The sequence below is a fragment of the Hakea prostrata genome, chromosome 5 (genome assembly GCF_041222555.1).
Source record: "Hakea prostrata isolate BN-2017 chromosome 5, UWA_Hpros_2, whole genome shotgun sequence".
NCBI classification, from domain to species: Eukaryota; Viridiplantae; Streptophyta; class Magnoliopsida; order Proteales; family Proteaceae; genus Hakea; species Hakea prostrata.
Genome location: NC_142604.1, coordinates 47,941,858 through 47,956,819, shown reverse-complemented (window position 1 = coordinate 47,956,819; position 14,962 = coordinate 47,941,858). Strand labels below are relative to the sequence as shown.

General features: G+C 36.1%; 1 protein-coding gene across 4 annotated transcripts in view; it reads left to right on the top strand.

Moving 5' to 3' along the window:
- Positions 1–14,962, top strand: part of LOC149016251 (kinesin-like protein KIN-4A) — a 33,865-nt gene that overhangs the window by 10,514 nt on the left and 8,389 nt on the right. For 2 of the 4 annotated variants that reach the window (XM_089157382.1, XM_089157380.1), the window contains exons 5-16: positions 1,091–1,278; positions 1,369–1,493; positions 1,759–1,795; positions 6,058–6,149; positions 6,295–6,408; positions 6,517–6,630; positions 6,894–6,987; positions 7,199–7,320; positions 8,412–8,510; positions 8,617–8,730; positions 8,818–8,934; positions 9,036–9,116. In XM_089157382.1, coding sequence (XP_089013508.1) covers positions 1,091–1,278; positions 1,369–1,493; positions 1,759–1,795; positions 6,058–6,149; positions 6,295–6,408; positions 6,517–6,630; positions 6,894–6,987; positions 7,199–7,320; positions 8,412–8,510; positions 8,617–8,730; positions 8,818–8,934; positions 9,036–9,116 — 1,297 coding nt within the window. The remainder of the gene's footprint in view (positions 1–1,090; positions 1,279–1,368; positions 1,494–1,758; positions 1,796–6,057; positions 6,150–6,294; positions 6,409–6,516; positions 6,631–6,893; positions 6,988–7,198; positions 7,321–8,411; positions 8,511–8,616; positions 8,731–8,817; positions 8,935–9,035; positions 9,117–14,962) is intronic. The other 2 variants (XM_089157381.1, XM_089157383.1) reach the window with 2 other exon arrangements.

Here is a 14,962-nt window from a genome sequence, read left to right as displayed (position 1 = left end):
TAACCCCCATTCAACATATCAACTCACAACATGGCAGTTTAGATGAAATAGAGAAGCAAAACAGAACCTGGTGGTATTTGTGAGTCTGGGAAAGATTGGAGGGTGCTTCCATACCATTCTTGCTGTTGGTTCAGTCTGAGGTTTTGAGATTTCCACCAAAATCTTGTCAATACCTGGTACAAGATCTGCCAGGTGTTGGTGGTATGTTTCAGTAGGTTTTATGGATTTTCTAAGTTTGGTTTGGGTAGCCAATTTTAAGGCCTATAAACACATCCATGGTTAATTAGACTACAAAACAAGATACATTGGTCTTTTGGAGTCGCACATCCTTGGTTGTATGTGGACAAAACTAAATGTTGAATTTTCAGAAATCTAATGAAGTATAAATTGACATAAATGATACACAACTTTAATTGATAATCAAGTAAGACACTAAACCTACATTAAAATGTGCATACCACATAACTAAAATATACACAGGAGTAGTCAAATATCAAATACAAACCACCAATTCATAAGAAATACACAGCCAAAGAAATTCATCTAAACTCGAAGACTGATGGAAGCTGCTCTGTTGGCCTTGGTCCCACTATAAGTCTGCCGGACTCGGTGTGCATTGCGCTGTAATCGTGACACATAAGAATCCCATGTCTGATTGTTGAGTTTCGAGTTTCCCTGATTTGAAGTTTATCTTGCTCAACATGGTGGAAATGGCTTAAAACTCGGTTTTCCTGTGGATATCTCGCAGAATTGGGGGGCTTGGTCGAGATTTCGACAATACTTGGTTTAAATAAGCTTTTCTTACACTTAGACCCTTCGAGTTTTTTGATTGGAATCTCAGAATATCGCAAGATTTGGGCTGACATTTGGTCACTTTTCATTCCGACCCCACGTCTCGTCTCACTGGGTATGAGATATTTGATATCTCATGAAATCTCTGTGATATGTTATGAGATTTCAAACAATGGTCATGCCGTAGCTAAATTATTACTCGTTTCTGATTAATTGTATTATTACTTATTCTTCAGCAGCTACCATGGGTTATATATCAAACTTATTTTCTTTTTAATACTTCCAATCTTTATAAAAGTCGTTCGCATGCCATCTTCACCATCACATTGGAGCAGATGCGTAAAGTATGCCCAGTTTCCCCTGGTAATAACTGTCAAAATGAGGACATGAATGAAGATTATCTATGTGCGAAGCTCCATTTGGTAGATCTTGCTGGATCAGAACGTGCTAAGAGGACAGGTTCTGATGGACTTCGTTTTAAGGAAGGTAGGTTGATTGCGTGTTTATTTTAATAATTTAGATGAACCTTTCATCCTCAATGTAAATCTTATGTTGTTTCTTCTTTCTTTTAAACAGGGGTTCACATTAACAAGGGCCTTCTTGCACTCGGTAACGTAATAAGTGCCCTTGGAGATGAGAAAAAAAGGAAAGAAGGCATGCATGTTCCTTATCGGGACAGTAAACTTACTCGGCTTTTGCAGGTTTGGTTTGACACTAATATTTAAATGGTTTGAGACAACATTATAATATAGGTAATCTTGTCAATATTCCTCTCACAGTGCACCCCTGCAAAAGTAAATTCTTAGGATGAAGCACATTTGTTTCAGCAGGAGAGTACTTGTGGCTTATTTTATTTCACGGTTTCTGGCCTCGTATGCTACAATTAGGCCCTTCTTGTGTTGAGGGTGCCATGAGTGGGGGCCTTTTTAGTAAACTTAATCTAAGTTCACCTATTTGCCTTGGCAGGATTCACTTGGTGGAAATAGCAGAACTGTTATGATAGGTAATGTGTTGCTTGTCCTACAGCAATTTTTTCTTCTAGCGCATGGAGATTAACATTTTCAAATATGGCTATGTGGTGCATCTTTAAGAAGCAGTTTAAGCCATTTGACAGTTTCTTCTTCCCCTTTTTTTTTTTTTTTTTTTTTTTTTGGGGGGGGGGGGGTGTGTGGTTTCCCAAGGAACTCTAAGCATATTAAGTGGTTATATCGTGTTGGTTAAACATGGTTGAAATGGCTATAAGCATGAGCTAATAGATGGCTTTGAGATGTATTTTGAAAAGAGCAAGAAAAACAAGCCTTGTCCCAACTAAATGGGGTTCGATACATGGATCCTTGCCTTCCAACCAGCTCTAGGTGAGGCCATACTAGATATAAGGCCTAAGCTATGCATGTCCTTTCTCACCACTCCTCTTGAGGTTATTTTAGGTCTGCCCCTAGCTCTTCTAATTCCTTCAATTTGAATTAAATCACTTCTCTGTACTGGGGCCTGTAAGGGCGTCCGTTGAACGTGGTCGTGCCACCACTGTCGACTTTCTCATAGCTTATTTACCGGAGCTACTCCTGATCTAGCTCTAATATGCTCATTCCTTAGCTCATCCTTCGTAGTAGTCTTTGATATGGTTGTGAAGGCATATTACTCAATGGAATTTGCATATGGTGATCCGTTCCTTCTACTCAACAAACTATATGTAGTGGAAATTGAGGAGACTTTCTACTAATCTACTGTTCTTGGTGTGTGACAAAAACAGCTATTGGGACTTGTACCTTGAACTTTAAAAAGAATATAAATGACTAGAAATCTAAAATTGCTCACATCTTCTAGCAATTTGGACCTCATCGGAAAATTCCAGGACTCCTTTTGTGCTAATTTAACTCTTAGCACGTCAGCTAAAAAATTGAAAGAGGATCATACCTTCTATTGTCAGTTAAAGCACTTTAAAAGGGAGTTTAACTTCCACTAAATTCTACGTGAATAGTGCTTTTATATACATAATGGCGTAGATCTTTAAACATGCTTCTATGTAGCCATTCTAATATGATGGGATAAATACTAATATTGGATATGTTTGCATACTTACTGGAATTAGTTTTTTATTATTTTCAATCAAATATGATTTGTCAAGAAAAATATGAGTTAATATCTAAGTAATGTAGATACCGAATTTGAATGATCAAAACAGTAGCCAAATAGGACCTTTCACAGGGAATCAACTTCAGATTTGATAGACTTAAGATAGATAAAATTCAGATATAATGGAAGGCTGAAAATCGAAGTGGTAGAACAAGGATATTGGTTTAAGAACAAGGACTAGTAGGTCTTCAAAACAGCAGTATGCTATAAAGAAGAATGGATGGAACAATATAAGAGAATTAAGAGAACAATAAGGACAACAAAGTAACATGTAACACCCGGGCTTCTCACCGCAAGGTGGATCGATTGGATCAAACACCAACCTTCTTTGATCAAACACAAGGAGTCTTAACACCTGGGCTTCTCACCGCAAGGTGGATCGATTGGATTGAACACCAATCTACCTTGATCAAACACAAGGGTTCTCCAAGAGGAGGAATGCTAGCAAGCAATTTGATTTCATTTCACAAGTTGTTTTTTCACCACTTACATAAGTCTCTTTATATAGCATTCTAAAGAGACATAAACACTAATAGTAACATCCAACCACTAGCTAACACCACCTACCTATTAATAACTCAACTACACAACACCACTAGTCAAAACAATAATGGAAACATCCACCTACTACACCCCACTACTAGCTCCTTTTATTGACTTTTCAAAGCTAGACTTTGGCTTAGTTCAAAATATGTGGGCTGGTCTTCTCCCACTAAAGTAATCCAAGCCCATGAAACCATGGGCTCATTTTAACCCACTCCAATAGTACTAGCCCATGCAAGCCATGGGCTGTTTTGGATCATGTCCTTAGGTTTTAATGGGCTTGAGCTTTGGGCTTTTCTCTCTTTTGTATCTACTGCCAATTCTGCATCACTAAGGCAGCCCAAAAACTTTGCCCTAAAGCACAAATACCCCAGGAAAATGCAAATATGGCATGCATATCCCATGAACATGTGCTAAATTACACCACAGTCCATTCTGTTGGTTCTTTCTGTTTAGTCACCATTTTGTATTTTGTATTTCCAGAAGTACACTAAGCCCAATGTGACATTACCCTGTTGCCCATTACCTAAAACCTTCAAAATAACTGTCCAGTTCATCATCTTCCTTCTTGTGCTTCAGCCAATCTGATAGGAAGATGAAGAAGCCCATGAATGAAATCTCCTGCGGCATCTTCTTCTGCAATAAAACTAAGGAACACTGGATGAGATTGACCAGAGACCTATGACAAGTGCTATTTTCTGGCTGTGTTAGAGATGATAACTGGACATGTGAGATCTGTCTGGCTAACATCAAGGCAACTGTAGAATTCTCAGCCTAAAAAACTGGGTTACAAAGAACCCATTTTTCATCCAACCCTTTACGGTTGTGAGATGGTTTTCACCAACATGCACTCTCAAATGGACAAAGAAGAAGAGAAAGAAGAGATATTGAGTTAATGTAGGGTTCTGCTCTTGAAGATTTCTAGTGTGATGAGCTTGATTTCTGTGTTGAGTTGGTTGAATTTAGTGCTCTTACTTCAGGCCAGCTTTGTGAGGAAGGCGGTGAAGGAATAGTGCATCCTGGAAGATTGGAATACAGGATTAGAATTCATGGAGAGAAAGATTAATGATACAGTTCATGTGAATGTAATCTGATTAGTCAACGGTAACTTAAGTTTAAACTGATAAATGTTTCAGTTCATGTGAAGAAGGAGAACTTAAGTTTCTGTGTTGTGATCAGTCCAAATGTGGATGAGAAAATCAGTTAACCTCAGCTAAAGGATCCACATTATGTATGTATATACGCACTTAAGCTTTGAATCTTTATTAAATACAGCTACATTTTCCAGTGTCTTCTTATGATAGGAACTGAAAGGAACGAATTTAGATTGTTCTTAAAATGCATAAATTGGTATCGGAAAGGAAAAGGAAAAAATCTTCATACTTGTTCAGTTCAAATTCTATCCAAAATCAAACGACTGAGCAGAGAATTAGCAAGGCAGCAGACATAAATCAAGGAGTCATGCAGAAGCCATTGAAATGATGGTTTATTTTCAAAGGGCAGCTCTCACATTCATTTCATGATTTCATCTAACAAATATCACAAGACCTCACTGACAGAGGAGCTGAGAGGATATACTGCTGGACTAAAGCAATGCATTCATGATGTTTCACTTCAGAATCTGACAAAACCCACTAACATAGAAGCAAATATAATTAAAAGGTCTCTTATGCTCAGGAAATCAGAGGTTTTGGAAATCCACCCAGGAGAATCAAGAAGCTGATTGTGGTGAGACTAAGGAGCTCTTGATTTTGGTTAATTTTTCTGATATCAATATAGACAATCCTTCTTCCTGGAAGATAACATTCATTACTACTCCTAGCCTCTCCATTCTCTTAGTTTTTGGGGTTATGGTTGGTATTAACTAAAGATATATTAATAGTATGTTGAAGAAAGTTCTGTAATCAGAGACATTCGAATAGTATTCTTTGTGAATATGGTTGTATATGATTACTTAAATAAGCTGGTACACAGCATGACAGCATAAAAAACCAGACAGAAAGCTTTCGTGTTACCATAGACCTATATCAGTGCCCATTTGGCATCTCGGTCCTCTTGTTCGATATTCACCATCTTGTTTCTCAACCCTGAATGAGTTAACAAGATAACTGCCTTTTTTCCAGTTACAATGCTGAAATTGCTTCTGATACTTGTACTTCTATTTTGCTAGAATCTCTTTAGTGAATTAGTTGCACACCTTCAAGGCATTTAATTTGGAGGGTTTTAGCCATGGAATTTGCCCATCCTCATTTGTATTCATCTAGAATTTATATGGAAGTGATTCTGGATATCAAAAAGGGGTTATCCTTTCTGATTTTTTTTTCCTTTTCCCAGTGACTGGTTGAATGGTCTATCACATTCTTTGTTGAATATGCTTTTCGGACATGTTTTAGAATCTATAATTTTTCGAATAGTCCGTAAGAGTTCTAGTTTTTGCATCTCACTATGGTATAGTGGCCTTTGGAGTACCTGTTGTATACTAAGCTGACTCAGTACATATGTGCATGTAAATATGAGATTCCTGATATGTGAAGATACTGATATTTTTTGTGCTACCTTCGCTAACACCAAAATGCTGCCTTCTTCCAGCCTGCATCAGTCCTGCGGACATTAATGCTGAAGAAACTCTTAACACACTCAAATATGCAAACCGTGCTCGCAATATTCAGAATAAGCCCATTGTAAGTTTCTCAGTTCACTATTTGTTAGCATTGGATTTTATCTTGTCTTCCCATTTTGTGGTTCTGGGAATAAAATATCTTTACATATGCTCTTCAGTATGCGATTGGCATATTCCTTGAGTTATTTCTTATTTTTTTGGTTCAGGTTAACAGAGATCCAGTTTCCAGTGAGATGCTGAGGATGAGACAACAACTAGAATGCTTACAGGCTGAGCTACATTGTGTACGTGGGGGAGGAGTTTCATCTGATGAAGTCCAGGTATATGTTTATGTGATTGTTGATTATCTTCCTTCCCCCCTCTTCTTTTGTCCTTACTCTTTTCTGATGGGAGATAAAAATTCATCTTTAATATGTTTGCTTGTCTAGGTTCTCAAAGAAAGGATTGCTTGGCTTGAGGCTACTAATGAAGATCTCTCTAGGGAGCTTCATGAACACCGTAGTAGATGTGGTACTATAATGCAATGTGAAGCAAATTCTGAAGTATGTTGATGAGTACTCATGACTCACCAATCACCTTTTTCTTTTGACTCTATGTTTAATACTTTTTCTTTTGACTCTATGTTTAATACTTTTTCTTTTTCCTGGTTCCTTAACACTTTGACTTAGCACAAGCTTTTTTCCTTCCTTTTTAATTAAAATTATTTTTGCAATAAGAGTAGACTTCGTTACATCAAAAGCATCAATTTAATTCTATTGTTACTGGATTTTATATGAGAAATCTGATTCAGTCTTCAAATTATCAGGATGGATCGACTTTTTCATTGAAAGGTGAAGGGCTGAAGAGGGGTCTGCAGAATATGGAGTCCTATGATTATCAAATGGGTGAAATGCTAACAGGTAACTCACTTTTCTCAATTCAGGATTTCCAGGTGTTTGTGTATTTCTTTTTCACATGGAGTTAGCTATACTAAAATGCATATCATGACTTGCTTTCTCTAGTTCTTTTCTTATTGATACTTTATTTTCTGTTTCCATTTCTCGCTTGAGGTTCACCTAAAGGGGAATCTTGGTTTGTCTGTTTTCTTCATATTGATGGTATTAATGACAGTTCCAGCAGGTGATAATTCCAAGGGAATTGATGAAGTTGAGAAAGAGTGGGAGCATACGCTTCTGCAAAATACCATGGACAAGGAGTTGAATGAGTTAAACAAACGTTTGGAGCAGAAAGAGGCATGCTCTTAGAATATGTTGAATGCACTTTTTTAATTTTTATATTTTCAAGAAAAATGCATCAGTATCTTGAGATTATAAACCTGTGAGCCATATTTTGTGAAATGTCATAATTTGGTCTGTTTCTTAATGTAATGCTGGAAGACTGAAGTATAAGCAATTATTCTTGAAGATGCAATTAACACTAGGACAATGAGGAATAACTTGAAATATATCTAACACTATATGCTCATATCTTAACTACTTTTTAGAGTATTCTCCATTCACTTGCTGTTTTTGGATGTAGCAGACTGTTGGAAATGACTATTTTCTGGTAATATGTATGTTAGTGATGAAAATTATGTGTGGGAGACACTGTAAAATTGCAAACATTCTACTAGAAGCACTTAACAATGAAAATTTTTTTTTGCAATATTATAACCTCATATTTTGACTTCTTTGAGAGCATTCTATATTCATTATCTGTTTCGGGTGTAGGCGTGTAGCAAATTGTTGGAAATGACTATTTTCTGCTAATATGTTCTTTTAAGGTACAACAATTATGTGTGGGAGAGACTGATAGGCAAAACCTAACGTTGTCATTTGGGAAAATGGCATAGATAAGGATCTTAACCTGTAGTTTCAAATCATACCATTTGCAATCAGATTCACTTAACCTTGAAGAAAAGTTGTCTTAGGTTTTTTGTTTTTGTTTTTGTTTTTGTTTTTTTTTAACTGACAATGAAAAATATAATAGGGAAATGGGATGGGAATATATTACAACAGAAGGGATACAAGTAAAGGAGATCTGGGTTACCGGTTAGATAATTCCACTTTTTGTTGCATTTACTTCTACCATCTTACTCATTTTTATAAAGATTGTTTGACATTTTTCCTGTCCAATTTCCAGAGCCTTGAATTTATTTGCACTTAAAGTTCATCCTACATTTACTTACAGTTTTTCTGAGCAATTTTGTAATTGATCCTTTTACAGTATACATATTTTTCTTCCCTTTTCTTCTTTGGGGGTTGACTTTGGAGCATGTGTAGTTTTTATCTTTCTGTCAAAATTATGTTGGCATTTCATAACTAGTGCTCTAAAATGTATGCAGTCAGAGATGAAGTTGTTTGGTGGAGTTGATACTGCAACACTAAAGCAACATTTTGGGAAGAAAATAATAGAACTTGAAGATGAGAAAAGAACTGTGCAGGTGAAACGACATGTCTCAATTTTTATCTTTTTTGGGTTCTTTCTTGCTTTCATGACTTTCTTTTGGACTTTGAAGTTCACTGACATGCATAGTTGTACAACCATAGCAAGAAAGGGACTGTTTGTTGGCTGAAGTTGAAAGCCTTGCTGCTAATTCAGATGGGCAAACACAGAAAATGCAGGATGTTCACACCCAAAAATTGAAGGCACTTGAAGCACAGGTCAGAAGATGAATTCTTTTAGATGTTGTCATTCACATTATTTTACTCAAATTTTGCTATATATTTTTTATATTTTGCCTATTTCAGATTTTGGATCTTAAGAAGAAGCAAGAAAATCAGGTTCAGCTTTTAAAGCAAAAGCAACGAAGTGATGAAGCAACAAAGCGGTTGCAAGATGAAATACAGTCTATTAAGGCACAGAAGGTGTGTGATTTGCATACGGTCTTTAATCACCTTCCTTTCATGAAATATATTTCATGGGTTACCAATTGCCTCTGACATTATAATTGTTTCTGAAATTGTAGGTTCAACTGCAGCACAAGATAAAGCAAGAGGCAGAACAATTTCGACACTGGAAGGCCTCTCGCGAGAAGGAACTTCTGCAGGTACTCTGATTTGATGCTTACTAATATATTAGTACGGTTACATGCAGGAATGCACATTGGGGTTATCTAATTGAATATGAATTTCATAAAATGAACTATGCAGTTCACTTTTATATTGTTTATTTTTTAAACTAAACTTGGACCAGTTCTATCTTTTAAATTGAAACAATCTGCATTTTCCATTTATTGTACCTTGATTATTAGTAATTGTTTTTTTTTATTAACCATAAAATTATTTGTTTGGTTTTTTTCTTCTGGTCTTTTGTGGGCTTTTTTTATTTTCCTTTTTACAGTTGAAGGAAGATTGTGGATGTAATCATATTCTTTAGCTTGCTGTGTAAGGGAATGTTTTATGTGACACTTTGGAAATTAGCAATTTTTGTCAAAATTCTTTTGTATGAGGAGAAAAAAATAATACAAAGAGTTCTATTTATTAATAATTAATTGGAGAGAGGCTTTGTTTTTTGAGAAAAAAAGAGAGACATTGGAAAGCTGTCAAGTAATTATGTATTTTCAGAAATGGAAAGGACAGCAGATATCAAGTAACTAATATTTTATTTGAGAAATGGGAATGAGAGAAATAATCGTGAGAAGAGATCAAGTAATTAGTATTTTTTTTCCTGAGAAATGGGAAGGAGAGAAAATATCAAGCAATTAATATTTTTCCTTTTGAGAAATCGGAGGAAGAGAAATAATGGTGAGAATTAATTACAATTAAGTGAGAGTTCTGATTTACGAATTTGGACATAATTAATTGTCATTTTAATGAACATTTGGGGGTATTCTTGGAAGAAAAAAATATAAACATCTTCCATGAGTTTGTGCTTTTATAATAGTAGTATATGATAGTATATGATATATTTGAGGGTTCTTCTGTGGTAAAAAAAAACATCTTCCTGAAATTTCCTTTGCAAAGGAGCAAGGTGGTATAGGCATCGAAGAGTGAGTATCTGATTGCTGGAAAAGGATCTGGTCTTATTTTAGGGTGCTAATTAATCCCTATAAGCCCTTTTGATAGTTTGTTATGTAATTAATGTCCCAATATTCCCTAATGTTTGTCTGTTGACTGAACTGGCCTATATATGCTTGTAGTTATTAGTAGTCAAGGTTTCTCGAGAGCATCCAGTAACCTTGGTTGCCTTGCTTCTAGGCCACTTCCAGTGCCTTGGTTTGCCTAGAGTCCTACACACCATTACAGCTGTTATGTAGTTGAGTAGGCATATGAAAGATTTTGCCATTCTTGAGGCTCATTTTGCCCTATATATACATACAGAAGACCATTTTTGTGGCTTGACTCTCCCTGAACCTAGTCAGGGTGAGTCACGTTTTTAAAACAAATAGATACGTATGAAATAATAAAAAAGAAATAAAAAATAAAAACATACTGAAAACATATCAAACAGTTTTCTGTTCATTAAGAAGTTTGTCTAATTTCTTGAAGCTTCTGTTGTAAACATTAAAACTTCCTTCAATTATTTTGTTTATTAGTATATAGTGTTTCTTTAATGAGTACACACAAATGGAATTCTCCCCCTCATGGTGTAGCTCGGTTCTTCTGCAAGTACTACTCCAGTAGAAGGACTCAAAGGGCTGGTCCATCGCAATGATGGGCGGACTAGTCCATAGGGCTATTGACCAACCCTTCTTAGTCTCTCAGACCCAACTTGTGGCTTCTATTTCAATATTTTAGAAGTTATTGGACAGCAAGCTACTCTAGGATATACAGGGCATCTGTTTTACAAGATTTTATTTTGTTTTTCTTTTTCATATTTATTTCTGTCCTTATTAATCTTAGTTAGAAATCCTGTTTTTGATATTTTTTCCTAATTTGGTTACTTATCAAAGTGCAATCTGAAGTCTCATCTCTCCTGGAGACATTGTATGTTTGTTGTTTTCTATTTTTGGACACACTCCCATAGCCCATTTATTTGTAATGGCCCTTGGAGGCATCCCCACTGTTGGCGACTGTCTCTTGCACATGGTCAAATATTGTGGAGAAATCTTGACCATGTAAATTTGGTTATTTTGCTATTTTAGTTACAAACTACAATATTATTCGGCCTTATTTCTGATGTCTGTTTGCTTATATGGAAGACTTTTAACTGATTTTAAGGTTCTGGACTGCTTCGGTAAATTAGTTTGACTGTTGCTACTTTTGATACAATTCTGTTGGTAACTTTTTAATTGCTGTTACTACTGTTAGTTGAGATACGGTACTGTTGTGCTTTGTTTGGTCACATGGTCTACCGTTGGGGGTCTGATTATTGATCCTATGGCTGAATCGAAACCTCCAACTGATGTTTTACAAGTCCAAATAACTACCATTAAACTGAGTAGTGTTTCCAATTTTCTATTATGGACCCAACCTTTAAGCTCATATACATGCTAAGGGTAAACTCAAATGTCTTACGAAAAACCCTCCAACACCGGAACTTAAGGACCCTAAATCCATTGCTGCACATGGTGAGTGGATGCAAGATAATTCCATTGTTAAGATTTGGCTATAGAGTAGTGTTGAGCCGTCTATTTAAATGTAATGTTCCATACCTTTGCACAAGGAGTGTTACATATAATGAGAATAAATATGATGTATTACATCATATTGATTCTCAGACACTTTGTTGGAACTCCCCCTATCGTGTTACATCATATTTATTCTCATTATCTCTAACAAGGAGTATGGGATGATCTTCATGAAAGTTACTCATAGGAACATTTCTTGTACTTATGAAGGTATGAGAAGATTTTTCAATTTTCTCAAGGTTATACAACTCTTAATGACTACTCCAGTACCTATAAAGGTTATCTTGAGGAACTCTAGACTCGGGTGTGTCCAGACTATTATTACTATTTATCTCAAAAAATTAAAGGAGCAAAGACAGAGTAGTCAGAGTAATGTAGCATTGTGAAAATCCATATTGAGTAACTATGGAGCTAAACTCGTTAGGCCATGTTTGTGGAGATTGTTTAAGTCTATATAAGGCTTTGTGAAGCTTGGACAACATCCTGGACATCTCACGCACAGCAACATTCCCAGGACATGGCTCCATATATGCTTATCCTTTATGATCCCCCTGCTCCTATGGTTCCTATCATTCCCTTGTCTAAGTCTCTGTCAATGAAAGTGATGTAGGAGAAACCCTAGAAACTAGGGGACCTACAAAGTGGGCTACTAAACTCTTAGAATTAAACACCTATTCTTGATAGATAGTAAAGAAAAGAATTTGCAGCACTTGAAATCTGATTAATCATGCATGTAAGACAGCTAAAGTAGAGAAATAAACACAATAAGTCTTACTGTTAAGCACAACTAAAAAAGAATCAATAGGGAAACAAGGGAATGGGGATCTTGGCACCATAACACTAAATTGAATGCAAGGGAATTAAGAAACTTAAAGAAAAATAGAGCTGTCCTAATCAATATCAGATTTTTAACAAGGAATTCAACAATTAACAATGTAAAGGGAGTCTTGGGAAGTTTTTGTTTTAAACAAAATTACTACCAAAGAATAAATGATAAATATTTTGGGAGAGATAATGTTACCTGCTGATCCTGGCTGCAAACCAGGGGTTAGAAAGCATCTAGGAACAAAAAAGAGAAAGAAAAAATATTTTGAAGTAGTGGTGAATCCTAGGAAAGGAGAAAAAAATATTTTGAAGTAAAGGCGTATCCTAGGAAAGAGAGTAGGTGATAAGAGAGAGGGAGAGAAAGAAAAGAAACAAAGAGAAGGGAAGGGAGACTAACAAAAGACAACTACATTGCCGTATAAGGGAAAGAGGGAAGAAAAAAAACAAAGGTTTTTCTTTTGCAAGAAAATTATAACAACCGTGTGTGGGGTTTGGGGAAGAAAAAGAAGATTTTCAGGAAATAAACTAGGTCTTTTTTGAGAAAAAAAAAAAAAAAGAGTAGATCTTTGTAGAGGAGAGCAAGGGGAATTTTTCTAGTGGGAAACAAGGGTGAAAGGAGGAGAGAGAGATTACCTGGAGAGAGGGGGAAATGCTGGTTCTGCGGAGAGAGAAGCAATGTAAGCTCTCTTTTTTTTAAATTCTTTCATTCATTGATTACCCAAAAACGAATTCCATACAAGCTTTAAATAAAAAAATTGATTCCTCACAACCCTAGATGTTTAATTCCCAAAATAACCCCAACTTAAGTTGTAAATATAACCCAAACTCAAAATAATTCAAAATTGGGCCAAAATAGACTCTAGGCCCAACCCATAAAGACTCAAACATGAAATTAAAATATTTCAATAGTAAACTACTACCCAACCCACTAAGACTAAGGAAAATAACATGACAAACTGTTTATGAGCAGTGTTTCTCATCGAACCATAGGATCCTAGCAATCTAATAACCTCCAAACTCATCATCGATCCACATAGATGCTGTCGTGGGATGATCTCTATGTCGGCGTCGCCGGTAAACTCGGAACTGCTCACTGATGTCCTCATCATAAAATTTACACAACAGAGATAATAGCGGTTGCAACCTCTGGTGCCACTAGTGACTACTATCCCTCCTCTAGCTCTCTATGATCTTCCTCTAGATCTTGCAGATGCTCCTAACTTACCAGTTGCTCTTTGCAAAGGTAAACACTCTTGTACCTTAACACCTTTTGCAATTTATCCCATTGCTAACTTTGTATCTAATGACCATCTTCCTCCTTTACACGGACTTTTGTATCCTCCTTATCTGCTACCTTTCTTCCGAAATCCCTTCTTGAGGTTTTCTCACACGACCGGTGGAAAGCTGCTATGGATGCCGAGATGGAAGCTTAGTTATCACAAAAGGCTTGGTCTCTTGTAGATTTGCCCCGTGATAAAGAGGTCGTTCATTGTTGATGGTGTACACTATTAAGTATCTTCATGATGGATCAATTGAGCATCTTAAAGCTCGATTAGCTACTTATGGTATATTTGAATATTTAGTGTTGATTATTTTGAGACTTTTCTTCAGTTGCCAGACTTAATTTTGTCTGCATCATTATCTCTTTAACTACAAAGCTTGATTAGCCACTATATCAGTTGGGCATAAAAAATGCTTTTCTTTATGTTGATTTTCAAGATGTATATATGGAGCAACCTTTTGGGTATGTTGCTTAGGAGAGGTGTTAAGGAAGGTGTGCAAGCTTCACAAAGCTATATGCGGACTTAAACAATTTCCACAAGTGTGGTTTGACAAGTTTAGTTCCATAGTTACTCAATATGATTTTTCACAATGTTACTCTGGCCATTCTGTCTTTTGTTCATCATCAAGATTCTAAACTGATAATTTTGGTAGCATATGTAGATGATATTATCATTTCTGGCAATGATTCTACCGATATTTTTGGAATTAATACCCATCTTTACTAGCATTTTCAAATGAAGGATTTGGGTTTACTTCAGTATCTTTTGGGAATTGAAGTGATGCAAAGCAAGAAGGGGATCAATTTGTCTCAAAGGAAGCATGTCCTTGATTACTAACTAATAAAGGGTTCCTTGCAGCTAAACCAGTAGATACTCCTATGGATACTCATCAGAAATTTGTCTCTACTGACATTGATGTATTTGAGGATCCCCATCGATGCAGACAACTTGTAGGAAAACTCATATATCTTATTGTTACTAGACTAGACATATCCTTTGTTGTGGGTGTTGTGAGCTAGTTCATGAATTCTCCCAGAAAGATCCTTTCGAGAGTTGCATGTCGCATCTTGCAATATCTTAAGGAAGCACTAGGAAAGGGGATTGTTTATCATTCTCATCACCACATTGACATCACTATTTTTCTAATGCTGATTGGGTTGGTTCGGATGGTGATCGACAATCTGCCACTAGTTGTATGCTTGTAGGCAGCAACCT